This window comes from Mercenaria mercenaria, chromosome 14 (genome assembly GCF_021730395.1).
Source record: "Mercenaria mercenaria strain notata chromosome 14, MADL_Memer_1, whole genome shotgun sequence".
NCBI lineage: Eukaryota > Metazoa > Mollusca > Bivalvia > Venerida > Veneridae > Mercenaria > Mercenaria mercenaria.
This window is the reverse complement of record NC_069374.1, coordinates 61,316,826-61,339,359: the sequence shown is the minus strand read 5'-3', so window position 1 is coordinate 61,339,359 and position 22,534 is coordinate 61,316,826. Positions and strand designations below refer to the sequence as shown.

The window sequence follows — 22,534 nt, the reverse complement described above, 5'->3', positions numbered from 1 at the left end:
TCATGGCATGGCTCAGTCATGATTTTGTGTCATTTATGAGCTTTTGTTGTTCTCAAAATCAGTTAGTATGATTAACAAGTCCTTTCTTTCTGTTATGCTGATATTAGATTTAATACATCGATTTAGAACAAGATAATTACATGCTTTTTGTATGTGTAAAACCTTTAAAGAAGAAAAAATACTGAAATTGATTTTGTATGGTCGTTTGTGTTACCATGACAACAGTTAACATTATTTACTGAATTAACTAACTAATTATTTTAAATGATCTACAGGTGTTACAGCAACAAGAGGTACGGCATTTATACAGCAGAAAGGAGGGAATGAGACCAGAAAATAAAGCTAAAAATAGATACAAAAATATCTTGCCATGTAAGTATATTCACCTAATACTGTAACAAGGGTTTTCAAAAATGTCTCCTTGATTTTGCATGAACTTGATAAGTTATACAGCGTTTTTAGGTTGCAGCTAGGGACCTGAAGTTTATTAGTTACTATTTATAGTGTGATGTATGAAAATACATAAAATTAGGAAATTGTAAAATTTGTAGCTTGATTTGGGATGCTGTATATGGCTACCTGTTAGATCTCACAATGTGCAAGCGCTGAGTGTTAACTGAGTAACTATTACATAGTAATATTGCATAAACCATGTGATCCCAATGACCAGAAATAACATTAGAGTCATGCTTGCCTTTGGAAAATGAGAAAAAAATCTTTCATTTGATGTAGTTGTGGTTTTTAGCTCTGCAGAGCACAAAGTACCCGTCAGAATACAACAGGCTGCCAGGGCTAAAAATAGAAACATCTTCAAACATAACATCAGATTCTCCTTGTAAGAAGTTGGTCTGATTTTGGAGTAATATTTCACATGAAATTTCCTTTTGTGATCGTCTGTCAAGATTGTACATATTCTGCTTTTAAAAAATGATGACCTCTAGAACTGAAAAATAGAAAAGTCTTCAAAAACGATTCCTGAACTTGAAATAATTGCTGGCTGATTTCGCTATATGGCTTTATGGAAAACTTTGAATCTGCAGTTTTTTTTCATAGTAATTTGTCAGAAATTTTCTTGTGCTATTTTTGAACTATGAAACTTGTGATCATTATAGCCCTCTTTGTTAGTATAGGTAGATGGCCCGTTGTCCTGTGTCCATTTGTCCTGTGTTAACTTTATTACTGAAACATCTCCTCTGAAACTTCTGGTAAGAATTACACCAAGCATGTTTTGTAGCACCCAGCTACAGACCTCTCTCAGGTTTGTTCAAATGCTACACTTGGCCGATTTGAGGAGCAGCCAGTGCTAAAATAGAAAACAAAAAAAAAACAACAACGTTAAAATATTTTCTTGAACCAATTGATGAATCTTCACCAAACTTGGTCTGTAGTATCCTTGTATGGATCTCTCACAAGTCTGACCACAGTTTTATGCTCAACATCGTTTAGGGTCCAATATGGCTAAAAATATAAGAAAACCTTTAAATAACAACCAACTGATGGATCTTAACCAAACTTGGTCAGTAGCATTCTTTGATAGACCTTTCTCAGTGTGTTTCTTGTGGTTCTGCTTTACTGCACATAGGGACCATTGCAGTTTCAATAGATATGAGCCGTGCCATGGGAAAACCAACATAGTGGCTTTGCGACCAGCATGGATCCAGACCAGCCTGCGCATCCGTTGGTCACATTGACAATAAAGCTTTGATGTCGATGTCATTTATAGTATAGGAGACGTTAGTCAAATTGACTTGTTTATAATAGAGAAAGTGTTCGCTAACAGTTTCTCTAATAGCGATTGGCTTTGAAAGCGAACAGCATGGATCCTGACCAGACTGCGCGGATGCGCAGGCTGGTCTGGATCCATGCTGGTCGCAAAGCCACTATGTTGGTTTCTCATGGTGCGGCTCAATATTATAATCTTTGAACAACTTCTCATGAACTGTTTGATGGTTGTTTAAACTTGGTTAAAACATCCTGTCAAAGTTGTGCAAATAGTTGTATTTCCTTTCCTCTTTCATGCCAAGGTCATATTATATCATATTTCCGGATGAATGAATCTCGAATGAAACAATTTTTTGCATTAAATGATACAGTATGATATATATGTAAGGTCAAAGGTTGTGGTAAGGTGTGTGTCTTTATGGTCATTACACAAATTTTGTTTTGATTTACATCCCTGTGTAAGTTAATGTTTTATTTTTATAGTTGACCATACACGTGTAACCCTGAGAGACGGGGATCCAAATGTTGTAGGATCAGACTACATCAATGCTAACTGTATTACAGTAAGTTATTTGTTACTATGTAAACTTTAAAACATATTGTACTCGGACACAGAGAAAAGCAATAGTGTTGTTTTACATGGTAAAAATAGAAACAAATCCTTGTATTACATTTTGTATTTCTAATTCAGTAACCCAGGTAAGCTGATATAGTGGAAAGTCAGCTGACAGGCAATATTTTCATATGTATCTGGTTATCTTTTTGAAAAACGTACATTTAGCTTTATCACAGTCATGTTTGATGTCGCAGAGTGAAAAAAATTTGATAATACACTAGTGTAATAAAGCTTTGACGTCAACGTCATTTATAGTATAGGAGACGTTGGTCACATTGACAATAAAGCTTTGATGTCGATGTCATTTATAGTATAGGAGACGTTAGTCAAATTGACTTGTTTATAATAGAGAAAGTAAATTTTTTTTATGTTTCGGCAGGAAAAGCTAACATGTAATTAAAAGAATATTACATTTTGTGACTTTCCAAATTTAATTTATTAAACTTGTTGAATAAAATTGATAAAATGCCTCACAAGTAGCCAGCCAGCCCGCCAGCCAGACTGCTTAAGACAAATTGAAATTAGAACAAAACATGAATTTGGAAAGTTAGCTGACTGTCTGCTGAAAGCAAATGGCTGCTTAATGCACATAGTCACTATATCAGATTCAACTATACTTGTATAATGTGTAAGTGTAATCTATTTTCAGGCCGAGGATGATAATATAGAGCCAAAGAAAAGTTACGTAGCCACACAAGGGTGTCTGCAGAGCACTGTTGTAGATATGTGGAGAATGATTTGGCAAGAAGGATGCCGAGTTATCGTCATGACAACAAAAGAAGTTGAGCGTGGCAAGGTGAGTATTTTTTTATTTCTGTAAGTCTTTTAAAGATCAGAGAAGAGAAATGGGAGACTGTCACTAGCTTTTGTGCACTGGGCTTCCTTGATTTTGATAGTCCAGACATTAGAATGTTATGCCTTTGTTACTGTTTGTTTTAGCTACAGAAGTGTTATAAACATATGTAAGGAAAATGTTTGTGCTGCTTATCTTTCCAAGCTAATATGAAATATAATGCTCTATGAGGCACCCATGGTATTCAGCTACGAGGAAATATGGTGAATGTGATAATCCTCCATGATGTAGTAGGCACTGTAAAATAGAATTTGATTTTATGAATGAATTGAATGTAGGACAATTTTCCCCCTCCCACATACCTCTCTCCCTCTCCACTCCTCCCCTCCCTCCAACCTCTTCTCCCCACTCCTACCTCTCCTCCCACCTACCTCTCCTCCCCTCCCTTCCCTCTCCTTCCACCTTCCTCTCTTCCCCTCCCTCCTACCTCTTCTCCACCCTCCCTCCTACCTCTCTTCTCCCTTCCTCTCCTCCCCCTCTCTCCTACCTCTCTTCCCCATCCCTCCTACCTCTCTTCCCCCTCCCTCCTGCCTCTCCTCCCCCTCCCTCCTACTTCTCCTCCTTCCTACTTGCCCTCCCCCTACCACTCTTCCCAGATTTTTTTTCAGTTTTCCAGGGGAGATTTTGCCTGTATTCCCATGAAATGTGGTTTGAGTCAATAGCTGTTTCACTGGGATAGGAAATGTGGGATTCCAGCTTCTGAAGATTGAATGAATAGGGAAATTTATTTGTTTGGTTGGACCTAATTTTTTGGATTGACCCAACCATGAAAGTAGTTCCACAGGCATATTGATAATTTTTCAATAGCAGACCTCCTCACAAGACACCGGAGCTTGTTTTTCTCATCAGAGAGATTCAGATATGATATAAACTTGTATTTAAATAATTAAAGCAAGTGTAGTATAATGGTGTTGATTTGTTGTATTTACAGATTAAAGCTGTACGGTATTGGCCAGATCCAGCTGATGGTGGTGAAAAGGTGTATGAGGTTTATAAAGGAAAAATTACTGTAAAATTTGTCAAAGAAACGAAAGACAAAGATTATACTACGAGAGAGTTAGAAGTTGTGAAAGAACATGATGATGGAAGGGTAAGCATGAAGAATTGTACTAATACTGTTTTGTGGCTTTTGGCAGCATCTTCTCTGTAATAGATCTGATCTGTTAGCACTTTAGGTAAAGTATAAGACTGTGGATGGAAAGGTCTTGAGCTTGATCTATAGGCTAGGAGACTTACTACATTTAACAAATGTATTTTAACCTTTAGCATGCTAGATAAATTGTCGTCTGCTGGAAATGTCGTCTGCTAAAATTGTAAAGTTCATTCAATTTGCTCCAAAATTGGAAGAAATATTGTCAGAGTAGCAAACAGCTTGGAACCTGATCAGACGCCGATTTAATCGGCGTCTGATCTGGTTTCAAGCTGTTTGCAAAGGCTGTTAAATTCGCCTGCAGCAGGCTAAGGGTTAAATGACAACGTGTTGTCAGTCTTTGCTCTTTTATTTGTGTGGTGAAGTTACAGGTTACTTATGAGAGTGTGGTCGAGATGTTAAAATCCTGTACTTATATCACTGTTAAATCCATCTTCTCTGTAGGTTTTGATCTAGGCATAAGTTGTTATAATTATGAGGAAATGATGGAGTTCTTCACACATCCCTGTGCCAGAAGTAATGGTCTGACAGGCACTTCGTGTCTCCTTCCTCCATCAAAAAATTCTAGTAACAAAACATATTAAAAAAATCAGTTATTTGCAGGGAACAAGGCTACTGTGTTTGTTGATTGAGAACTTGAATAACTGAAGTACAGATTAACACAAATGGCACAAAACCATTAATAAATCAATCAGTTATGCCAGTTATTTCTACCATTTCGTGACTGTCGTATCCAATATTGTTTCTGTGTTGTATTTCATGTTGAGCCTGCACATAAGTTTATCAGTTTCTGTGTTGTATTTCAGGTTGAGCCTGCACGTAAAGTTTAATTGTTTCTCTGTTGTATTTCAAGTTGAGCCTGCACATAAAGTTTATCAGTTTCTGCCTGCACGTAAAGTTTATCAGTTTCTGTGTTCAGTTTCTGTGTTGTATTTCAGGTTGAGATCACATGTAAAGTTTATCAGTTTCTGTGTTGTATTTCAGGTTGAGCCTGCATGTAAAGTTTATCAGTTTCTGTGTTGTATTTCAGTTTGAGCCTGCACGTAAAGTTTATTAGTTTTTGTGTTGTATTTCAGTTTGAGCCTGCATGTAAAGTTTATCAGTTTCTGTGTTGTATTTCAGGTTGAGCCCGCATGTAAATGTTATCAGTTTCTGTGTTGTATTTCAGGTTGAGCCTGCACATAAAGTTTATCAGTTTCTGTGTTGTATTTCAGGTTGAGTCTGCATGTAAAGGTTATCAGTTTCTGTGTTGTATTTCAGGTTGAGCCTGCATGTAAAGTTTATCAGTTTCTGTGTTGTATTTCAGGTTGAGCCTGCACGTAAAGTTTATCAGTATCATTTTATGACATGGCCAGATTATGGGGTGCCAAGTGAGGCAGGCAGCGTGCTCGATTTTCTCAATGTTGTCAATACTAAACAGGAGAGTATATCAGGGGCAGGTCCCGTGGTAGTTCACTGTAGGTAAGTACAGTTTGAGGGGGAGCAAGGTAGTTCCCAATAAGTGAGTACAGCATATCAGTAAAGTGGGTCCCAAGGTAGTTCACTGTAGGTGTGTGCAGAGGCAGGTCCTCTTGTAATTCAGGTTTGATGAACAGTTATATAAAAACTTTCTTCAGTTTTTAGCTCGACTTTTCAAAGAATAGTCTGAGCAGTTCTACTCACCATGGCATCGGCATCACACATTGATTAAAGTTTTGCTTGGAAGTAAATACAGCTATCTTTTAAAGGCTTATAGCTTTGAAACTTACTTTTTCTTTTTCCAGGTCAACTACCAACCTCATTGGGTCAAGTCCCATAACTCTGACATGTATTTTGGCCAAATTATGTTCCCTTTTGGACTTAGAAAATCCTGGTTAAAGTTTTGCATGCATGTTACTATCTCCAAAATTATTGCAGATATTTAATTGAAACTACACACGTGTTTACAGGTTTATAAAACTAGGTGGTAACATTAAGTCCCATAACTCTGACATGCATTTAGGCAAAATTATGCCCCTTTTGGACATACAAAATTCTGGTTAAAGTTTTGCTATTATACAAAGTTACTGTCTCAAAAACTAATACAAATATTAAATTGAAACTTCACATATTTCTTCAAGTTTATAAAACTATACATAAAACTCTGACATGTATTTTGCAAAATTATGTCCCTATTTGAACTTAAAAAATTCTGGTTAAGGTTTTGCATGCCATATAAGTTACTATCTTAAAAACTAATGCAGATACTGGGTTGAAACTCTACAGATATTTTAACATATAAAGGATAATATTCCTGCTTTGGGGATAACAATTCAAATAGTTGAGCATTGACTGTCTTACAGACAGTTCTCGTTACTCTTACATTGACATTTATCAGCTTTTGAATACAATATCCAGAAAACCAGGATTCAGTGTTTTTGGAAGACATGACTGTATGCTGTTTTCAGATGCATTAATTTTCACTTGACTGAAAGCAAGTCTTTCTTTAAAAAGAAAATTTTAAAACTTTCTTAATCAGATTGACTTACATTTAGCTGTTCAAATATGTACTGAACCAATTCTCAGTGTTAGAACAATGATGAAAGTTGGAAAAGTGAGCTGCTGCCACTTAAGCTGCCAAGTTAGCATATGCCTGAATCCTTGTGTTGAACAGTAATTACATTGTCAGAATGGGAAAAAATCTAGAAAGCTTGCTATGCAAAGAAGGATGAGTATGTTTGTGAATTAAGCTATATTTCTGTATTTACAGTGCTGGTATTGGAAGAACAGGGACATTTATTGTGATAGATATGATACTGAACCAGGTTAAGACATATGGTATGTATATCTGAACTTTTTCTGTATAAATTATGATATTTTGGAAAGAAATTCTATTATTCAGTCTCTGCAGTAAAGTACTTTTTACACTTTCATATTTATGAAGTGTCAATACAAGTAAACAAAAATGTTATGATAAATGTACATAAAATTACTTAAGGTTTTGCCGATTCTAAGAACATTTTACATTTGACTTCCATTATGATTCTTATTGAAACCCTCCCCTCCAAAGTTGTAAGTGGAGGGGTGGTATACTGGTTTCAGGTCTGTCTGTCTGTCCATAGACATAATCTTGTGTGCACCATCTCTCCTCATCCGCTTGACACAATTTAATGAAACTTCACACAAGTGATCAGTAACAACAGTAGTTGTGCATGGGGCATATTAGGTTCTTTCAGAAAAAAAATTGCAGAGTTACAGGACTTTGTTTTTTGTTACTATACTATATACATAGACACAATCTTGTGCACACCATCTCTCCTCATCCTCTTGACACAATTTAATGAAACTTCACACAAGTGATCAGGGATCATCCTACAAGGTGATTTGAGCGATATCGTCGCTTTAAAGTCGGCCACTTTACTTAATTATCGCCTCCAGGCGAAGTCCGAATCGCTGAGTTTTTCAGCGAGTGATTATCTGTTTATTTAAAGTTGTAAAACTTTATGCATAATCTAGATTAAATTATCGATAAATCCATAGTCAACCCCGCCTACTCGCCTGTCAAACTTCAGCCAGTCGTAGCGTTAATATCCCACAGTGTCAATCAATAATATTGTAAGCCACCGCCATTTTGAAAATTTTCAATCGGCGTGTAAAAAGCCGATACACTTAACGAGAGCACGATCTTATGCAACAACTGTATATTATTCTTTCATTTTATTAAAGATTACTTCAAAATTTATTTCAGTTACCACGTTTACGATCAATTTCTGTAAATGAATTGCTCGGGTACTGCATATAAAAAATGATTTCGTGGACGTCAGAACTGCCGTACAAAATATTGTAAAAAGATCGCCATTACCTGCGAGATTGGTGTTATTTTCGAAAAAATAAATAAATGAATGAATTAAATGTATAAATCTGAACAAGTTGATGCAAAAATCAGGCATTATAGAAGCACGAGAATCGAAATATGAATGAAAAATTTCATGGCGTTTTGATCGTGCACCTGCTAAATTATGAGTTTCGGACATGTAAATTTCGGATAAAAATTTAAAGGCGACTTTTTCATAGCTAAATTTATACTTTATTTAGAAATTCATGAAAATGATAATGCAAAAATCAATTTCCTTAAATAATTACTGTTTATAAGTTACAGCTACACCCATAGAAAGTGGATATATATAGGCAAGAAACTGAAAGCTATGCCGATTCTTCTCCTTAAATTCCTCAACTTCTCCCTAAATTCTGTGGAGGGAGAAGTCACTTCTCCCTAAATTTTTGACCTAGGATGATCCCTGATGATCAGTAACAACAGTAGTTGTGCATGGGGCATGTTAGGTTCTTTCAGAAAAAAAATTGCAGAGTTACAGGACTTTGTTTTTTGTTACTATGCTATATACATAGACAAAATCTTGTGCACACCATCTCCCCTCATCCCCTTGACACAATTTAATGAAACTTCACACAAGTGACCAGTAACAACAGTAGTTGTGCATGGGGCATGTTAGGTTCTTTCAACAACAAAAATTGCAGAGTTATGGGACTTTGTTTCTTGTTAACATACTATGTACAGTCTGCATATGCAATCTTGTGCCTGCCTAATCTTCTTGAAAATGAAAACTCAGAAAATGTAATTTTCATTATATTTAAGAAATAGTTTATTGCAAAAGAGTGTTTAAACACTATTTATGCATGATGGACGGTTATACGTCGGGTGTAATTATTTCACGAGGACGCAGCACAACTGAAATTATTTGTACGAATTATTACTGCCTGAGTGTGTAAATAGTGTTAAAAAACAGTTTTGCTATTAATTATTTCTAATTAATATGCCCTTAATCTATAACAGTAGATAGAAATTGGAAGCGCTAACCTTTGTCGCAACAAAAACTTTGACTTCACTGCACGTTAACGTGACGTCTTTTTTTTGTAAGAGTGTTTTAACAGAGAAAAGCATATTAGAATAGCTGTTTCAAAACATCAAACCAGTAAAGATTATCTGGTAGAATCAAGGCTGTAGCATTAAAATTTTAATGTTCAGAAATTTGAGGCTGTATTGTACATAAAAGTAAAATGTAGCATCATAACTATTTACAAGAAATATAAATTTTGCTTTACTAAGGTATGGATTGCGAAATAGACATACAAAAGACGATACAGATGGTGAGATCACAGCGTTCAGGCATGGTACAGACAGAGGCACAATACAAATTTGTCTATTTTGCTGTACAACAATATATAGAAACTGAGAAACGGAGAATTGAAGCTGAACAGGTATGTTGTGTTTATAGACAAAATGATATTTGGTTTTCAAAAAGATTTCAAGATAATACCTTTGGCATATAGTAAAACACTTGTTGCTCAAAGTCACATGGGAATGAGCAAAATGGTTCAGCTATCCAGAGTTTTGAATGATCCAAAAATAGAAAATAGGAAAAAATAATGGCTGGGACCACACAAATTTCTCATGTGAGGCTGAAGGCTTGTGCTATCAATGGTTGAGTGAGCAGTGTTTCATTGTATTAAAGAAGTTTTGCAAAGGTAGTGGATAATGTCGGCCAAAATACAGACTAAGAAAAAGGCAAACTGAAACTAAAATGTTGATGTTTACTTAAAAAACTCCTATTGTTTATTTCGTGGGCATTAAACTTATAAGTTTTGTTAACTTTTTTTTTTGTCAGAAAGAATGACATAACTGTCCTAATATGAACTAAAATCATCTCCATAACAATATTATTGTCATGCAGTTGTGTGACAATCAGTTAGTTTTGTCTGTATTCTGTAGAACTTGGATACAAGAAGCTCTTTCAAATTGTCTATTAAACCCAAGAACAATTATGCTCTAATCATCTGTGTTGGTTTCATATTTTGTGTTTCGCTTTTATCATTTGAAAAATACCTCAAAACAGGAAAAGATAATACATCATTTAAAATAATTTTGATGGCATGAGATTTTGCCATTTCCTTAAGTTTGTGTGAACATGAATTTGTGGAATCAAAGTTCTGAAGATAAAGTACATAGAAAATTTGTTAATTACCTGTGATTTGTTTTAGTGGATTGATGCATCAGTGAAATTCACAAAGATTAGTCATCCTCAGAAGTTAAAGAATTTACAATCACTGTTTAAATCCCTTGCTGTAGAAGGTTTCCAATTGATATAGGACATTAAGATGAATTTTGGAGCCTCCGTGGCCAAGTGGTTATGGTCGCTGACTTCAAATCACTTGCCCCTCATCGATGTGGGTTCGAGCCACACTCAGAGCTTTGAATTCTTCATGTGAGGAAGCCATCAAGCTGGCTTACAGAAAGTCGGTTGTTCTACACAGGTTCCCACTCGTAATATAATGCACGGAGGGGCACCTGTGGTCTTCCTCCATCATAAAGCTGGAAAGTTGCCATATAACCTATAATTCCTATAATTGTGATTGTGCAATGTTAAACCCAACAAAATAAATATTTAAATAAATAAAATAATATGAAATTTACTGTTACTTTTATTCATTTTTCAGCAAAGTCAGGTAGCAGGAAGGGAGTACACAAACATACGTTACGCAGCCAGTATTGATGGTAGAAATTCCTTAACACGTGGATTTCCACCACCGGTTCATCAGCCACAGATAGCTGAACCTCCTCACACAAAGAGAGTTGCTAAAGATCTGCCTAAGTAAATGGTTTTGCAAATTATTGATTTATAAGAAGAGTGTCAGTCACGTAATAAAAAATTTAGACAAGAAGGGGGCAGTCTTAGAAAAGGTTGAAAGTATCTGAACATGTTGTTTTTATCTGGTTGAGTATACTAGTACTTAATTCGTCTTTATGTACAATACTTTGCTATCTTCAAAAACTCCAGTTTCAGAATAGTTAGTGTTGATGCCGTATTTGTCACTAAGTAGAAACACCAAAGATATAGAGTCTAGCAGAGAGGGTGGGTGGGGGGTCAGTTGCAACCATTCAAATTTCTATTTGTACTTTAGTTAGAAAATTAAATGCTGTGCCTATGGTATGAAATCATCTGTTTTACTCATAGCATTTCTTTGTGTTTGGGTAAATAAATGAAGATTAATTTCGAACAAATTATCAGTTGTATTATTCAGTCTTAATTTAAATGGAATTTATGTTATGAATTAAAGAATTTCAGAATCAAACTTAAGTAAATGCCAGTCATGCCACTATAGTCGTGTCAGAGAACATAGTTATTAAAGACGACAAGTTTTGAAAAGTTTTAAGACCAAAATTAAGAAAAAAGTATCACCTTTCTCCAGACAAATATGAAGGAATTTAGTTTTATGATAGATAGCTTTTTTGTAAAAGATTTTTTTTCAAGTTTAGAAATATACAATATAATAGCAATACAAATTTTTGCTATGATGGATTTGGACAATTAAGGAATGGTGAAGTAGCGCATCTCTGATATTGACAGTTCAAAAATGGCAAACTAGGCCATAGCTGGTTTAGACAATTCAAGAATTATGTTCAAGGCCATTGCAGGAAATGGTGAACTAGGTTATGGCTTATTTTCAAACTTAGGGCTCAGTAAACTAGATCATGGCTGATTTAGAGAATTAAGGATTGGTGAATAAGACCATGGCTGGTTTAGAATAGAGAACTAGATCACGGCTGATTTCGACAATTCAGGAATGGTGAAGTAGGTGTATCATTAACTATTTTCTAAGTGTTCAGTGTATAGATCCAATTATAGCTTAGAACTCAATATAACTTATTTCTTATACATTGTTAATTTCAGACTACCACAAGATGAAAGACAAATATATCAAAATATAGGAACTGTGAAAGAGCCTGGACATGGCAACCACACTGGACACACAAACCACACTGCACATGGTGGCCACCATTCTGGAAAACATAAAAAATGATAGAACTTGTCTTATGTACACCTCCGTAATCAGCCAGCCATAAAATGGTGATCTACAACTTCGTCCAGATTTTGTTCAAGATAATCTCTTTTCCCTTTGCTAGAAGTGTTCATGAACTTCGTAAAATATTCCAGAGTCAATGTGTATATCAAGATAGTTGCAAACTTATAAATTTTCCAATCAGGATGGAAAATCGAGTCAATGAGTTTATGAATAAGTGTAATTTTTGTAGTGCTTATATGTTGAGATGTACAATCATCTGCTTTTCGTGTAAAGTTTTTGTTACTAGACTTAAAAAAGGAGCATTACAATAACTATAAAAGTGCTAAAGTTTAGAAACTGTGCTTAAAATATTGTTTTCAGCAGTCTGTGTTTATTGTTATTTTTGATATATTGTTAGTTTAGAGATTGTATTGTTAAAGAGTTTAGAGATTATATGATGTCTGGTGCTGAGGTGTATGTGTCAAACACAGAATAAACATGCCATATTTACTTTGAAACAGTCAGCTGTCTCTTGTCTTCAGCGGATTTCAGTTCCAGTAGAGAAAGGGGAATATAGAACAAAGCCCTGCATGCCCCAGACAAAATCTCAACCTGCTCACTTTGACCAAGGCAGACCTCCCCCCCCCCCACACTTGTGATTTAGTTGAATAAAAATCCTTATATAAAGAAAACAGTCAAAGGAAATTGAAAAAAAAAAGTAAAAACGTTCTCAGTATGGTAAGTGTAATTTTTGAATTGGAATGAAGTGGAAATTTGTATATAATTTCAAAAAATCTATAGGGGGTGGAGGGAGGGGTGACTTGTCTGCCTTGGTAAAATTGAGCAGTGGGGTATTTTGTTGGCATCCCTAGGAAAGGGATGTTTGATTGCTTTGTAATTTATGTGACCCTTTGAAAAAAATTATGAAAATGTCACTGTAAATGCATTTAAGACTGTAAGATCTATACTCTCCCAATGAAGCTCTTCAGTTACACAGTAAGATTCAAAGTAAAATAACTTTATGTTTACAAGTTAATTTTTAGTTACCACAGGCAATCTGTTTAGAGAACTCTTTTAGAAGAATGTTTGTCATTATAATTCTGTTTTTGAAAGTAGTGCAAAAATACAGGTTCCTGTAGGATACAGGAGATATACCTATTTCAGTTGCATCCCCCATCTTTAAAGGGCAAGATGTAAAGCACCTCTACAGGACCTAGGTTTAAATCTCCATCTTGAATGACTGTAATTTTAGTTGGAGCAGTTGGGGACCAAACTCGCAATCCTTGGTTTGGCAGTTTTTTTTATCTTACCACAAAGCCACAGAGGCTTCCCGGGCATTTCTCTGTTAATCCAAAACGTCAACACTTCAAATGTGTTTTACTCAGAATTGAATTTAGCCATTAAACTCAATTTTGTATAAAACTAAGAAAATAACAGTGAAAAATAAATCACCTTTTAAAGGTTTAATTGGTTACCTGAGCTCCCTTGGTTCTAATGAAATTATGGCCCGGTGATGGTTGTTGTATGTTGGGATTTTGCCTTGAAATGTTTAAGTCACTTTTTAAGACTGTATTTTAAGAGCATTAGGAAAAATGAGTTTAGTGTAATAGCAAGTTAACAAACACTGTGCTGTACTGTAAACGTTCTGATTTTTCACATGTCTCAATTGTTGTGTTGGCCTTGGTCACATGTAGAAATTTCTTTTCTACTCTAGAAATACCTGTGATGCAAGTTCACCTGTAACTTCAGGCTTGGGAAGTTTTTGGGTCTCCCACATTTCATTACCTCATGTAGACTATCAAAATGAGTGTGCTGTATTCTGTTTGGCTGTGTTCTATTGTTCCAAACAATCTTATAGATTTGATTTTGAGTCCTTTGAAATGATATATGACATCAAATCATTTCTGAAGTTTGTCAAAATAGAATATATTAAAATCTTGCCCATACATGAAAGTGTATGTAAACCAGAGCAATGTATTAACTTTAAAAATTAATGAAAAGTGTATGGTATGGTATGAAGAAGTTAACACAGGGATAAAGCATAATCGATTAAGTTAATGGAATTGTAGTAAGGCATTATTTAGCTTGACTGGTCAGAGACTAATAAGCACTTTTTGCAATCACCCATTTATCAGGCATCTTCATTGGTTTCCCAACTTTTTGTATGTAAGCTGATATTTCAGACACTGCTAAGTCTTGTGGTACTGGATTGAAACTTTACATACTTGCTCATTTTAATGATCTTACATGTACTGCACAGGTTCCGTAATTCTATTTTGCTGTTTTTACAAAGTTACGTTTCTTCTTTGAATCTGAGATTTGTTATGAAGTTGTATTAAGCCTTTAAATAGTGGAGCGTTGCTGTTCTTCAATAGCTCTTGTTTTGTTTATAATGTACCAAGGTTAACTGCATTGCCATGGCAACAGTTTATTGTTATTTGTGTCATATTTTTTATATGTTATAAATTGATAAAGTAATGTAAATTATGGTTCTTAAATTATTTTGCTCTATGTTATATAGTATGTGTGTGTGGTTTTTTTGTGCAGACAGTAATGTAGTCGGAGAGTGAAGCATTTAATCACTAGTTAGATACAGTAAAATATCTACTTACCGTTTAAAATGGCAGATTTTGTAAATACTTAGCTGCTACAATTTTTTTAAGTAGATTATGCCTTTCTGTTTGTTACGAAAGGCAAAATATCCATACTGAAGAACAAGACAGACTTTATATATAAATCTCTATGGATCTTAGCTTTGTTAGGACACATTGAAATACAGTCGACTCCCATTTGCTCGTACTTTGATTGCCAAAATACCGCCCCCCCCTTCACTTGAACTCATCATCTTGTCCTGATTTTGTTTATTGTTCGATTCTGGATGTTTAGAAACTGCCTTACCCATGCATGATCGTAAGAGGTGACTAATATGGTCTTAACACTTGGTTTTGCTGTAACTCTGTGATTCCAGCAGGTTTGCAAATTTTGATTCCATACATCATGTTTTTATTTCGATGTAAATGAGATGTGAAACCAAAATTTGTAGTCCTGTTTGGCGCCATATAACTTATATTGTGTTGGTGCGCTGTAAAACACAAATAAATAAATAAATAAATAGAAACTCTCGAACTCCCTGTCTCTTCCATTGAGCTTAATTATAATGTAAATCACACCTGATGGGTCAAATTCGCATCTCTATTATTGTGTTACAGCTTTCATCGGTGCACATAGTTTCAGTACGTTGTGAAATTAAGACATGTATAGGCCAAACAAATTTAATTAGATGATTTTCGTTCACTTTAAAAATTAATGTTTTATTTAAAGAATAGTATGTGTCAAACAAAATCTGAGCAGGGAATGTCTGTATTTTACTTTAAATAGGGCTGATTGCTTACAAATATCACATTTCCATAGTGTATAGTTCTAAATGCTATAGATGACGTTATCATTTGTATTTGTTGCATTCTAGTGTATTTGTTATTTCTGTGTATCGAAAATGTTTACTAGATCGAAATCTTACAGTTTATTATAATACATTTCCAGCTTCAATTTGAGTCAACTATGTCATACAATCCCTGTATGTACTTATCGAGAGCTCCGTGTTTAAACAAAGATGGCCACCAAACTGATGGCTTGAACTACCGATCTCTCTCGATTTCATGGACCCTTCGAGTTTGAGCCAATGAGAGTCGACTGTATTGTATGATGATATAGTGGTAAAACAACCTTTACAAACTTAACATTTTGAGTATGTAAAGAAAATGAAATATTTTTTTGTAAAATTCCATGAGTGTGAACTTGTATAAAATTGAATTTGTTAAAAATTGCCATCTGATTGTCCATAGAGGACAGTTATTTACTTTGAAAAACTGAAATCTTTTGCTTTTATTCGCTTAAAATTTAATTGTTTCAGTCAACCGTAATGCCTATTTTGTGGGAGATGAAATGATGAGATTCAAAATTTTGAAATAAATTTCAATTTGTTAGTTTGTTGGGACTTACTATTATTAATTTACAAAGCCACAAAGTTGCCAAAATTACTCTTCCATAAATAATCATGATTTTAGAATATCAAGTGTTAATATAAAGTTAACACTGAACATTTCTGCCTGTTCACTAAATGTAGTCTTTTTTGTGCCATTTTAGCAGCAATGTTGAAATTTCCAGTAGTCTGTCTCACAATGTTAGGCTATAAAATATCATTTTTAGCTCATCTGATTTTTTGAAAAATAAAAGATGAGTTATTGTCATCACTTGATCGGCGTCGGCGTCGGCGTTGGCGTTGCCTTGTTAAGATTTATGTTTAGGTCAGCTTATCTCTTAAACTATCAAAGCTATTGCTTTGAAACTTGCAACACTTGTTCATCATCATAAGCTGACCCTGTACATCAAGAAACATAACTCCATCCTGCTTTTTTCAAGAATTATTGACCCTTTTGGACCCAGGTGCCCGCTCGTGATGAAATAATGCACGGAGGGGCACCTGGGGTCTTGCTCCACCATTAAAGCAGGAAAGTCGCCATATGACCTATCCTGTGTCGGTGCGACGTTAAATCCAACCAAAAAAAAGAATTAGAAAATCAGTTTTCTTGGTTGAGTAATATGTTTAAGTCAGCTTTTCTCATATGCTATCAAAGCTATTGCTTTAAAACTTGCAACACTTGTTCACCATCATAAGCTGACCATGTACAGCAAGAAACATAACTCTGTCCTGCTTTTTGCAAGACTTATGGCCCCTTTTGGACTTAGAAAATATCAGATTTATTGGTTAGGTTTTATGTTTAGGTCAGCTTTTCTCCTAAACTTTTCAAGCTATTGATTTGAAACTTGCAACAGTTGTTCACCATCATTAGCTGACTATGTACATCAAGAAACATAACTCCATCCTGCTTTTTGCAAGAATTATGGCCCTTTTTGGACTTAGAAAATCATGGGTAGGACAATTTTTTTATTATACAAAAAATCAGATGAGCGTCAGCACCGGCAAGGCGGTGCTCTTGTTAATATTCTGTCTAGAGTTTGAAACACTGTTTTCAAGTTTCCAGGAGATTTTATTTGTGAGAAAACAGTTTTTTATGGTCATTCTTTGAGCACCACTGATAATGGATATATACTGATTCCTATTTTAGTTTAATTGTAAAACCATACATTGTCAAAAAGAAAGTGGAACACACGACCAAAAATGGAGGGTTTATATTAGTAATTGAATTTTATCTTATCCTTTTTAATCGGATTAATCAGTCAGTAGCTGTTAAGAATTAACAGATCAACATCTTTAAGACAATTATTGAGCTAACAATACTACCACAAGGCAGATTTTATTTTTCATATACAATAATTGACAGGTGAGAGTAGGGGCATTTAGAGGATGAGTGTAGATATGCCAGTACTATGGAAAAAATCCTAGTTCTAAGCATTTAATTCTATAGGCAATGGAACTTCTTACAAACTTCCACAGGTAATCACCTAATATATGCTATGTAGATTGATAGCAATTTTAAAACAGGGTTATGGCCATTTTCATGCATTTTATGGGGCTCTATTACCCAAGTCTCCATTTATTTAAGTTAAAAATCATATTTTGTTAGAAGTATTTGTTGATATATAATAGATTTTGCCATTGTCATGAAAGTTGAAAGACTAGTCTAAGAAATGATTTATAATCAATATGGAAAGTTTAATAGGATTAACCTTTACCCTGCTTAATTTCTATAATGGACTGGTCCATCGTTCAATTTTGGCAGTATCACTTAGTATTCAAAGGGGTGTTCACTGAAAATTTATCATTTGAATAGCGAACAGTGCAGACCATGATTAGCCTGCACAGACATGCAGACTGATCATTGTCTGCACTGGTTGCAAAGGCAGAATCACTTGCTGCTAGCAAGCTAAAGGTTAGAGAAGACTTCCTATACAGGATTATGATTAAAATTCATGTCTACAACTTATTTCATTTGCTGTTATGTTTGTACAGTATTTACTTTTGACTTTGTTTTTGTGATGTATCAATATTACTGTGAAACTTCCACAGAATTGTGCCAGAAAATCATCATCATTGTCATCATCATCACTTTCTGTCATAAAATGTACTTTTTCAGTTCAGTAGTCAATCTACTTTCATCTAGATAATCCTCATTTTTATCATCATCATCATCATCATCATTGTTATCATTATCGTCAATGTTATTATTATCACATGTAGTTTGGTTTGAATTTGACTGTTTGTCATCTTTGGAGTTTATTTAGCAGATTATATTTTGTTATAGGGACTCAAAAATAATCTTGTTTGCATAAGAATTAGACATTGCCATATGTTAAGAATAGGGGAAGATTTAAATGTTTGATTTTTTTTAATTATTAATGAAATTATAAACAGATATGTTCTATAAGTAATAAACATGAATACATGTATGCTGTAAAAACTGAAAACTATTGTTATATCTGTTACTAATTGTTAATATGTTGATTGTTGCAAATGCATTTTGAAGCAAATTTATTCATTATATACTAGAGTATTCGAATATCCAGGCGATACTTCCCCATGCATGTTGCAGATCTAGCGTGTATTATTACCTGGCTTGTTATGTAACTCGTTGGTTCATAATTTGTGCTTTATTATTGGTCTATATTGAAAAAAATTTACAAACATTTATTTCAGATGTCATGTAATAAAAACACTCATTGAATGTCTTGCTGGTCGATAAATGAGCTGCGCCATGGGAAAACCAACATAGTGGCTTTGCCACCAGCATTGATCCAGACCAGTCTGCGCATCCAGGCAGTCTGGTCAGGATCCATGCTGTTCGCTAACAGTTTCTCTAATTCCAATAGACATTTGAAAGTGAACAACATGGATCCTGACCAGACTGTGCGGATGCACAGGCTGGTCTGGATCCATGTTGGTCGCAAAGCCACTATGTTGGTTTTCTCATGGCGCAGCTCAAATATTGACAGACAAGCCATTCAGTAAGTGTTCATTATTAACAGTCCAAATGCATTTTCTATTATGGAACACTCTACAATGATTTTACAGTATAAACTCTGTTAACCACACACCTCAAAAGAACAACCACCACTCTACAAAGACATAATTGAGCCGCACCATGAGAATACCAACATAGTGGGTTTGCGACCAGCATGGATCCGGACCAGCCTGCGCATTCGCGCAGTCTGGTCAGGATCCATGCTGTTCACTAATGGTTTCTCCAATAACAATAGTCTTTGAATGCGAACAGCATGGATCCTGACCACACTGTGCGGATGTGCAGGCTGGTCTGGATCCATGCTGTTCACAAACCCACTATGTTGGTTTTCTCATGGCACGGCTCATATACTTTCATTCCCATTAGATAAGTTTAAATATCAGAGCATTTATCTCTCTCATTATGCTTAATTAACTGTACATGTTCATATAAGGGATGTTACATGTGCATAATACTGGGCATTTTCTAACTCACTTTTGAGCTGACATAAGAACTATCTTGGTACCAACAGCAGCTGTTCCTTAACTTTTAGCCTGCTGGCGGCAAGTGATTCTGCCTTTGTGACCAGTGAAGACCATGATCAGCCTGCACATCCTTCTGCACTGTTCGCAATTCAGTCAGTATCTTTTTGGTAAGCACCCCTTTAAATCATAAGTGCATAATAAAAATTTAGCAGGCTAAAGGTTAACTCTGTTTATGAACTTTTGTAAAATTTCAGCTGTGAGTAGAGCAATTGTAATGCAAGAAAGGATAAATTGTTATATAAGGTATACATCGTGGGTTATTATACAGTCAGACCTGTAATAGGTAGCCAGCAAAGGAAGCAACATAATCTGGCTGCTTAAGACAGGTTGAAATAAGAACAAAACATCAATTTGGAAAGTTAGCTTACTTGCTGCTTAAGGCAACTGGCTGTTTAATACAGGTGGCCACTAATGCAGTTCAACTGTACTTCATTTTGGGTATGAAAGATACAGAACTTTGACTCATGCTGTAAGTGAGATCACAGTTGTACCGCTTTAATTAGAATTTTTATTTGAAAATGAAACACAATGCTATACAAAGCATTGGATATACAAACACAATAGTTAGTTTTAGTTTGTACAGCTGTAATTGAACAGATATGATTGATAATGTTTCTGTGATGTCCTTTATTGAACTTTAAATATTTGTTAAGAAAAATTTTAAAGTGTATATTTATTAAACTACATGCACTGGAAGGCTAAAACTTGCCAGGTTTCTCACATATATTTACTTGTCAGAAAAATTACAAATTATTTCCGTCATGATAAAGGATTACTATAGTTAGCCTGATTTCTTAAAGCTTTTACAAACTCTTTGAAATCATTTTACAGGTACGAAAGGAAGTTATAACCAAATGAATGAAAAAAATCAGAGAATAATGATTTTTTTTATTGAATGCACAATTTTCACAAACTTGTGTTTTACTGTGAAGAAACTAATATCGTTTTAGCCTTGCACATGAAAATTATTCCTCATCTATTTCATAGCCAGTCAGTTTCCTTTTTGAGCTGGATACAGTATATATTACTTTGTAAGTATTTTATTTGTTGAATAAAATGTCATGAGCTAATATTTCGAAAGTTGTTATTTTTTGCAAGTCTGTAAGAAAAGCATTTATATTAGAATACCAAGGAAGGGCATATGGATCAGATCCCAGGATGAGGTGAATGTTCTTCATGTTGACAGTGAAGTGTATCTTCCAACTCGGCTTTGCAATGAAGCTGGCTTTGTTCCCGCCGTTGATATACCATTTGATATGTTTGTCAAACTTAATAGCTAACCTGAGCACAGAGTCCTCAAAGTCACACTGTGGCCATCTTGCCGTATGGTGTGATTTCAGCTGTTTTGATGTTAGCCTGCAGGTAAAAATTTTCCCCTGATCGTAATGAAATTTGGTAAGAATTACTATCGAAATGAAATCTCGATTCTAGGACATCTATGGTGTAAAACTGGTCAAATAAAAGAATAACATTAAAAATCTAGAGGCCACATTTTCTATACAATCTTCATAAACTTCAGAATGATTTTTTAGCTCACCTGTCACGAAGTGACAAAGTGAGCTTTTGTGATCGCGCAGCGTCGTCGTCCGTGCGTCCGTAAACTTTTCGTTGTGACATCTCTAGAGGTCACAGTTTTCATGGGATCTTTATGAAAATGGGTCAGAATGTTCATCTTGGTAAATTCTAGGTCAAGTTCGAAACTGGGTCACGTGCCGTCGAAAACTAGGTCAGTAGGTCTAAAAATAGAAAAACCTTGTGACCTCTCTAGAGGCCATAATTTTCGATGGATCTTTATGAAAATTGGTCAGAATGTTCAACTTGATGATATCTAGGTCAACTTCGAAACTGGGTCATGTGCCTTCAAAAACTAGGTCAGTAGGTCTAAAAATAGAAAAACCTTGTGACCTCTCTAGAGGCCATATATTTCACAAGATCTTCATGAAAATTGGTCAGAACGTTCACCTTGATGATATCTAGGTCAAGTTCGAAACTGGGTCACGTGCCTTCAAAAACTAGGTCAGTAGGTCAAATAATAGAAAAACCTTATGACCTCTCTAAAGGCCATATTTTTCATGGGATCTGTATGATTGTTGGTCCGAGTGTTCATCCTGATAATATCTAGGTCAAGTTCGAAACTGGGTCACGTGCCTTCAAAAACTAGGTCAGTAGGTCAAATAATAGAAAAACCTTATGACCTCTCTAAAGGCCATATTTTTCATGGGATCTGTATGAAAGTTGGTCTGAATGTTCATCTTGATGATATCTAGGTCAAGTTCGAAAGTGGGTCACGTGCCTTCAAAAACTAGGTCAGTAGGTCAAATAACAGAAAAACCTTGTGACCTCTCTAAAGGCCATATTTTTCATGGGATCTGTATGAAAATTGGTAGGAATGTTCATCTTGATGATATCTAGGTCAAGTTCGAAACTGGGTCAACTGCGGTCAAAAACTAGGTCAGTAGGTCTAAAAATAGAAAAACCTTGTGACCTCTCTAGAGGCCATACTTGTGAATGGATCTTCATGAAAATTGGTCAGAATGTTCACCTTGATGATATCTAGGTCAAGTTTGAAACTGGGTCACGTGCCTTAAAAAAACTAGGTCAGTAGGTCAAATAATAAAAAAAAACCTTGTGACCTCTCTAGAGGCCATACTTTTTATGGGATCTGTATGAAAGTTGGTCTGAATGTTCATCTTGATGATATCTAGGTCAAGTTTGAAACTTTGTCAACTGCGGTAAAAAACTAGGTCAGTAGGTCTAAAATTATTAAAATCTTTTGACCTCTCTAGAGGCCATATTTTTCAATGGATCTTCATGAAAATTAGTGAGAATGTTCGCCTTGATGATATCTAGGTCAGTTTCGAAACCGGGTCA

The 22,534-nt window shown here is 35.1% G+C and overlaps 1 protein-coding gene across 2 annotated transcripts in view; it reads left to right on the top strand.

Annotated features, from left to right (window-relative positions):
* The window catches only part of LOC123527830 (tyrosine-protein phosphatase non-receptor type 11-like), a 56,793-nt gene extending 36,058 nt beyond the window's left edge, over positions 1-20,735 (top strand). For both annotated transcript variants that reach the window (XM_045307520.2, XM_045307519.2), the window contains exons 7-15: positions 276-372; positions 2,206-2,285; positions 2,988-3,134; positions 4,123-4,281; positions 5,648-5,802; positions 7,070-7,137; positions 9,425-9,576; positions 10,813-10,967; positions 12,048-20,735. In XM_045307520.2, the coding sequence (XP_045163455.1) occupies positions 276-372; positions 2,206-2,285; positions 2,988-3,134; positions 4,123-4,281; positions 5,648-5,802; positions 7,070-7,137; positions 9,425-9,576; positions 10,813-10,967; positions 12,048-12,177 (1,143 nt within the window). In that variant the 3' untranslated portion in view covers positions 12,178-20,735. The remainder of the gene's footprint in view (positions 1-275; positions 373-2,205; positions 2,286-2,987; positions 3,135-4,122; positions 4,282-5,647; positions 5,803-7,069; positions 7,138-9,424; positions 9,577-10,812; positions 10,968-12,047) is intronic.
* Positions 20,736-22,534: the final 1,799 nt, after the last annotated feature.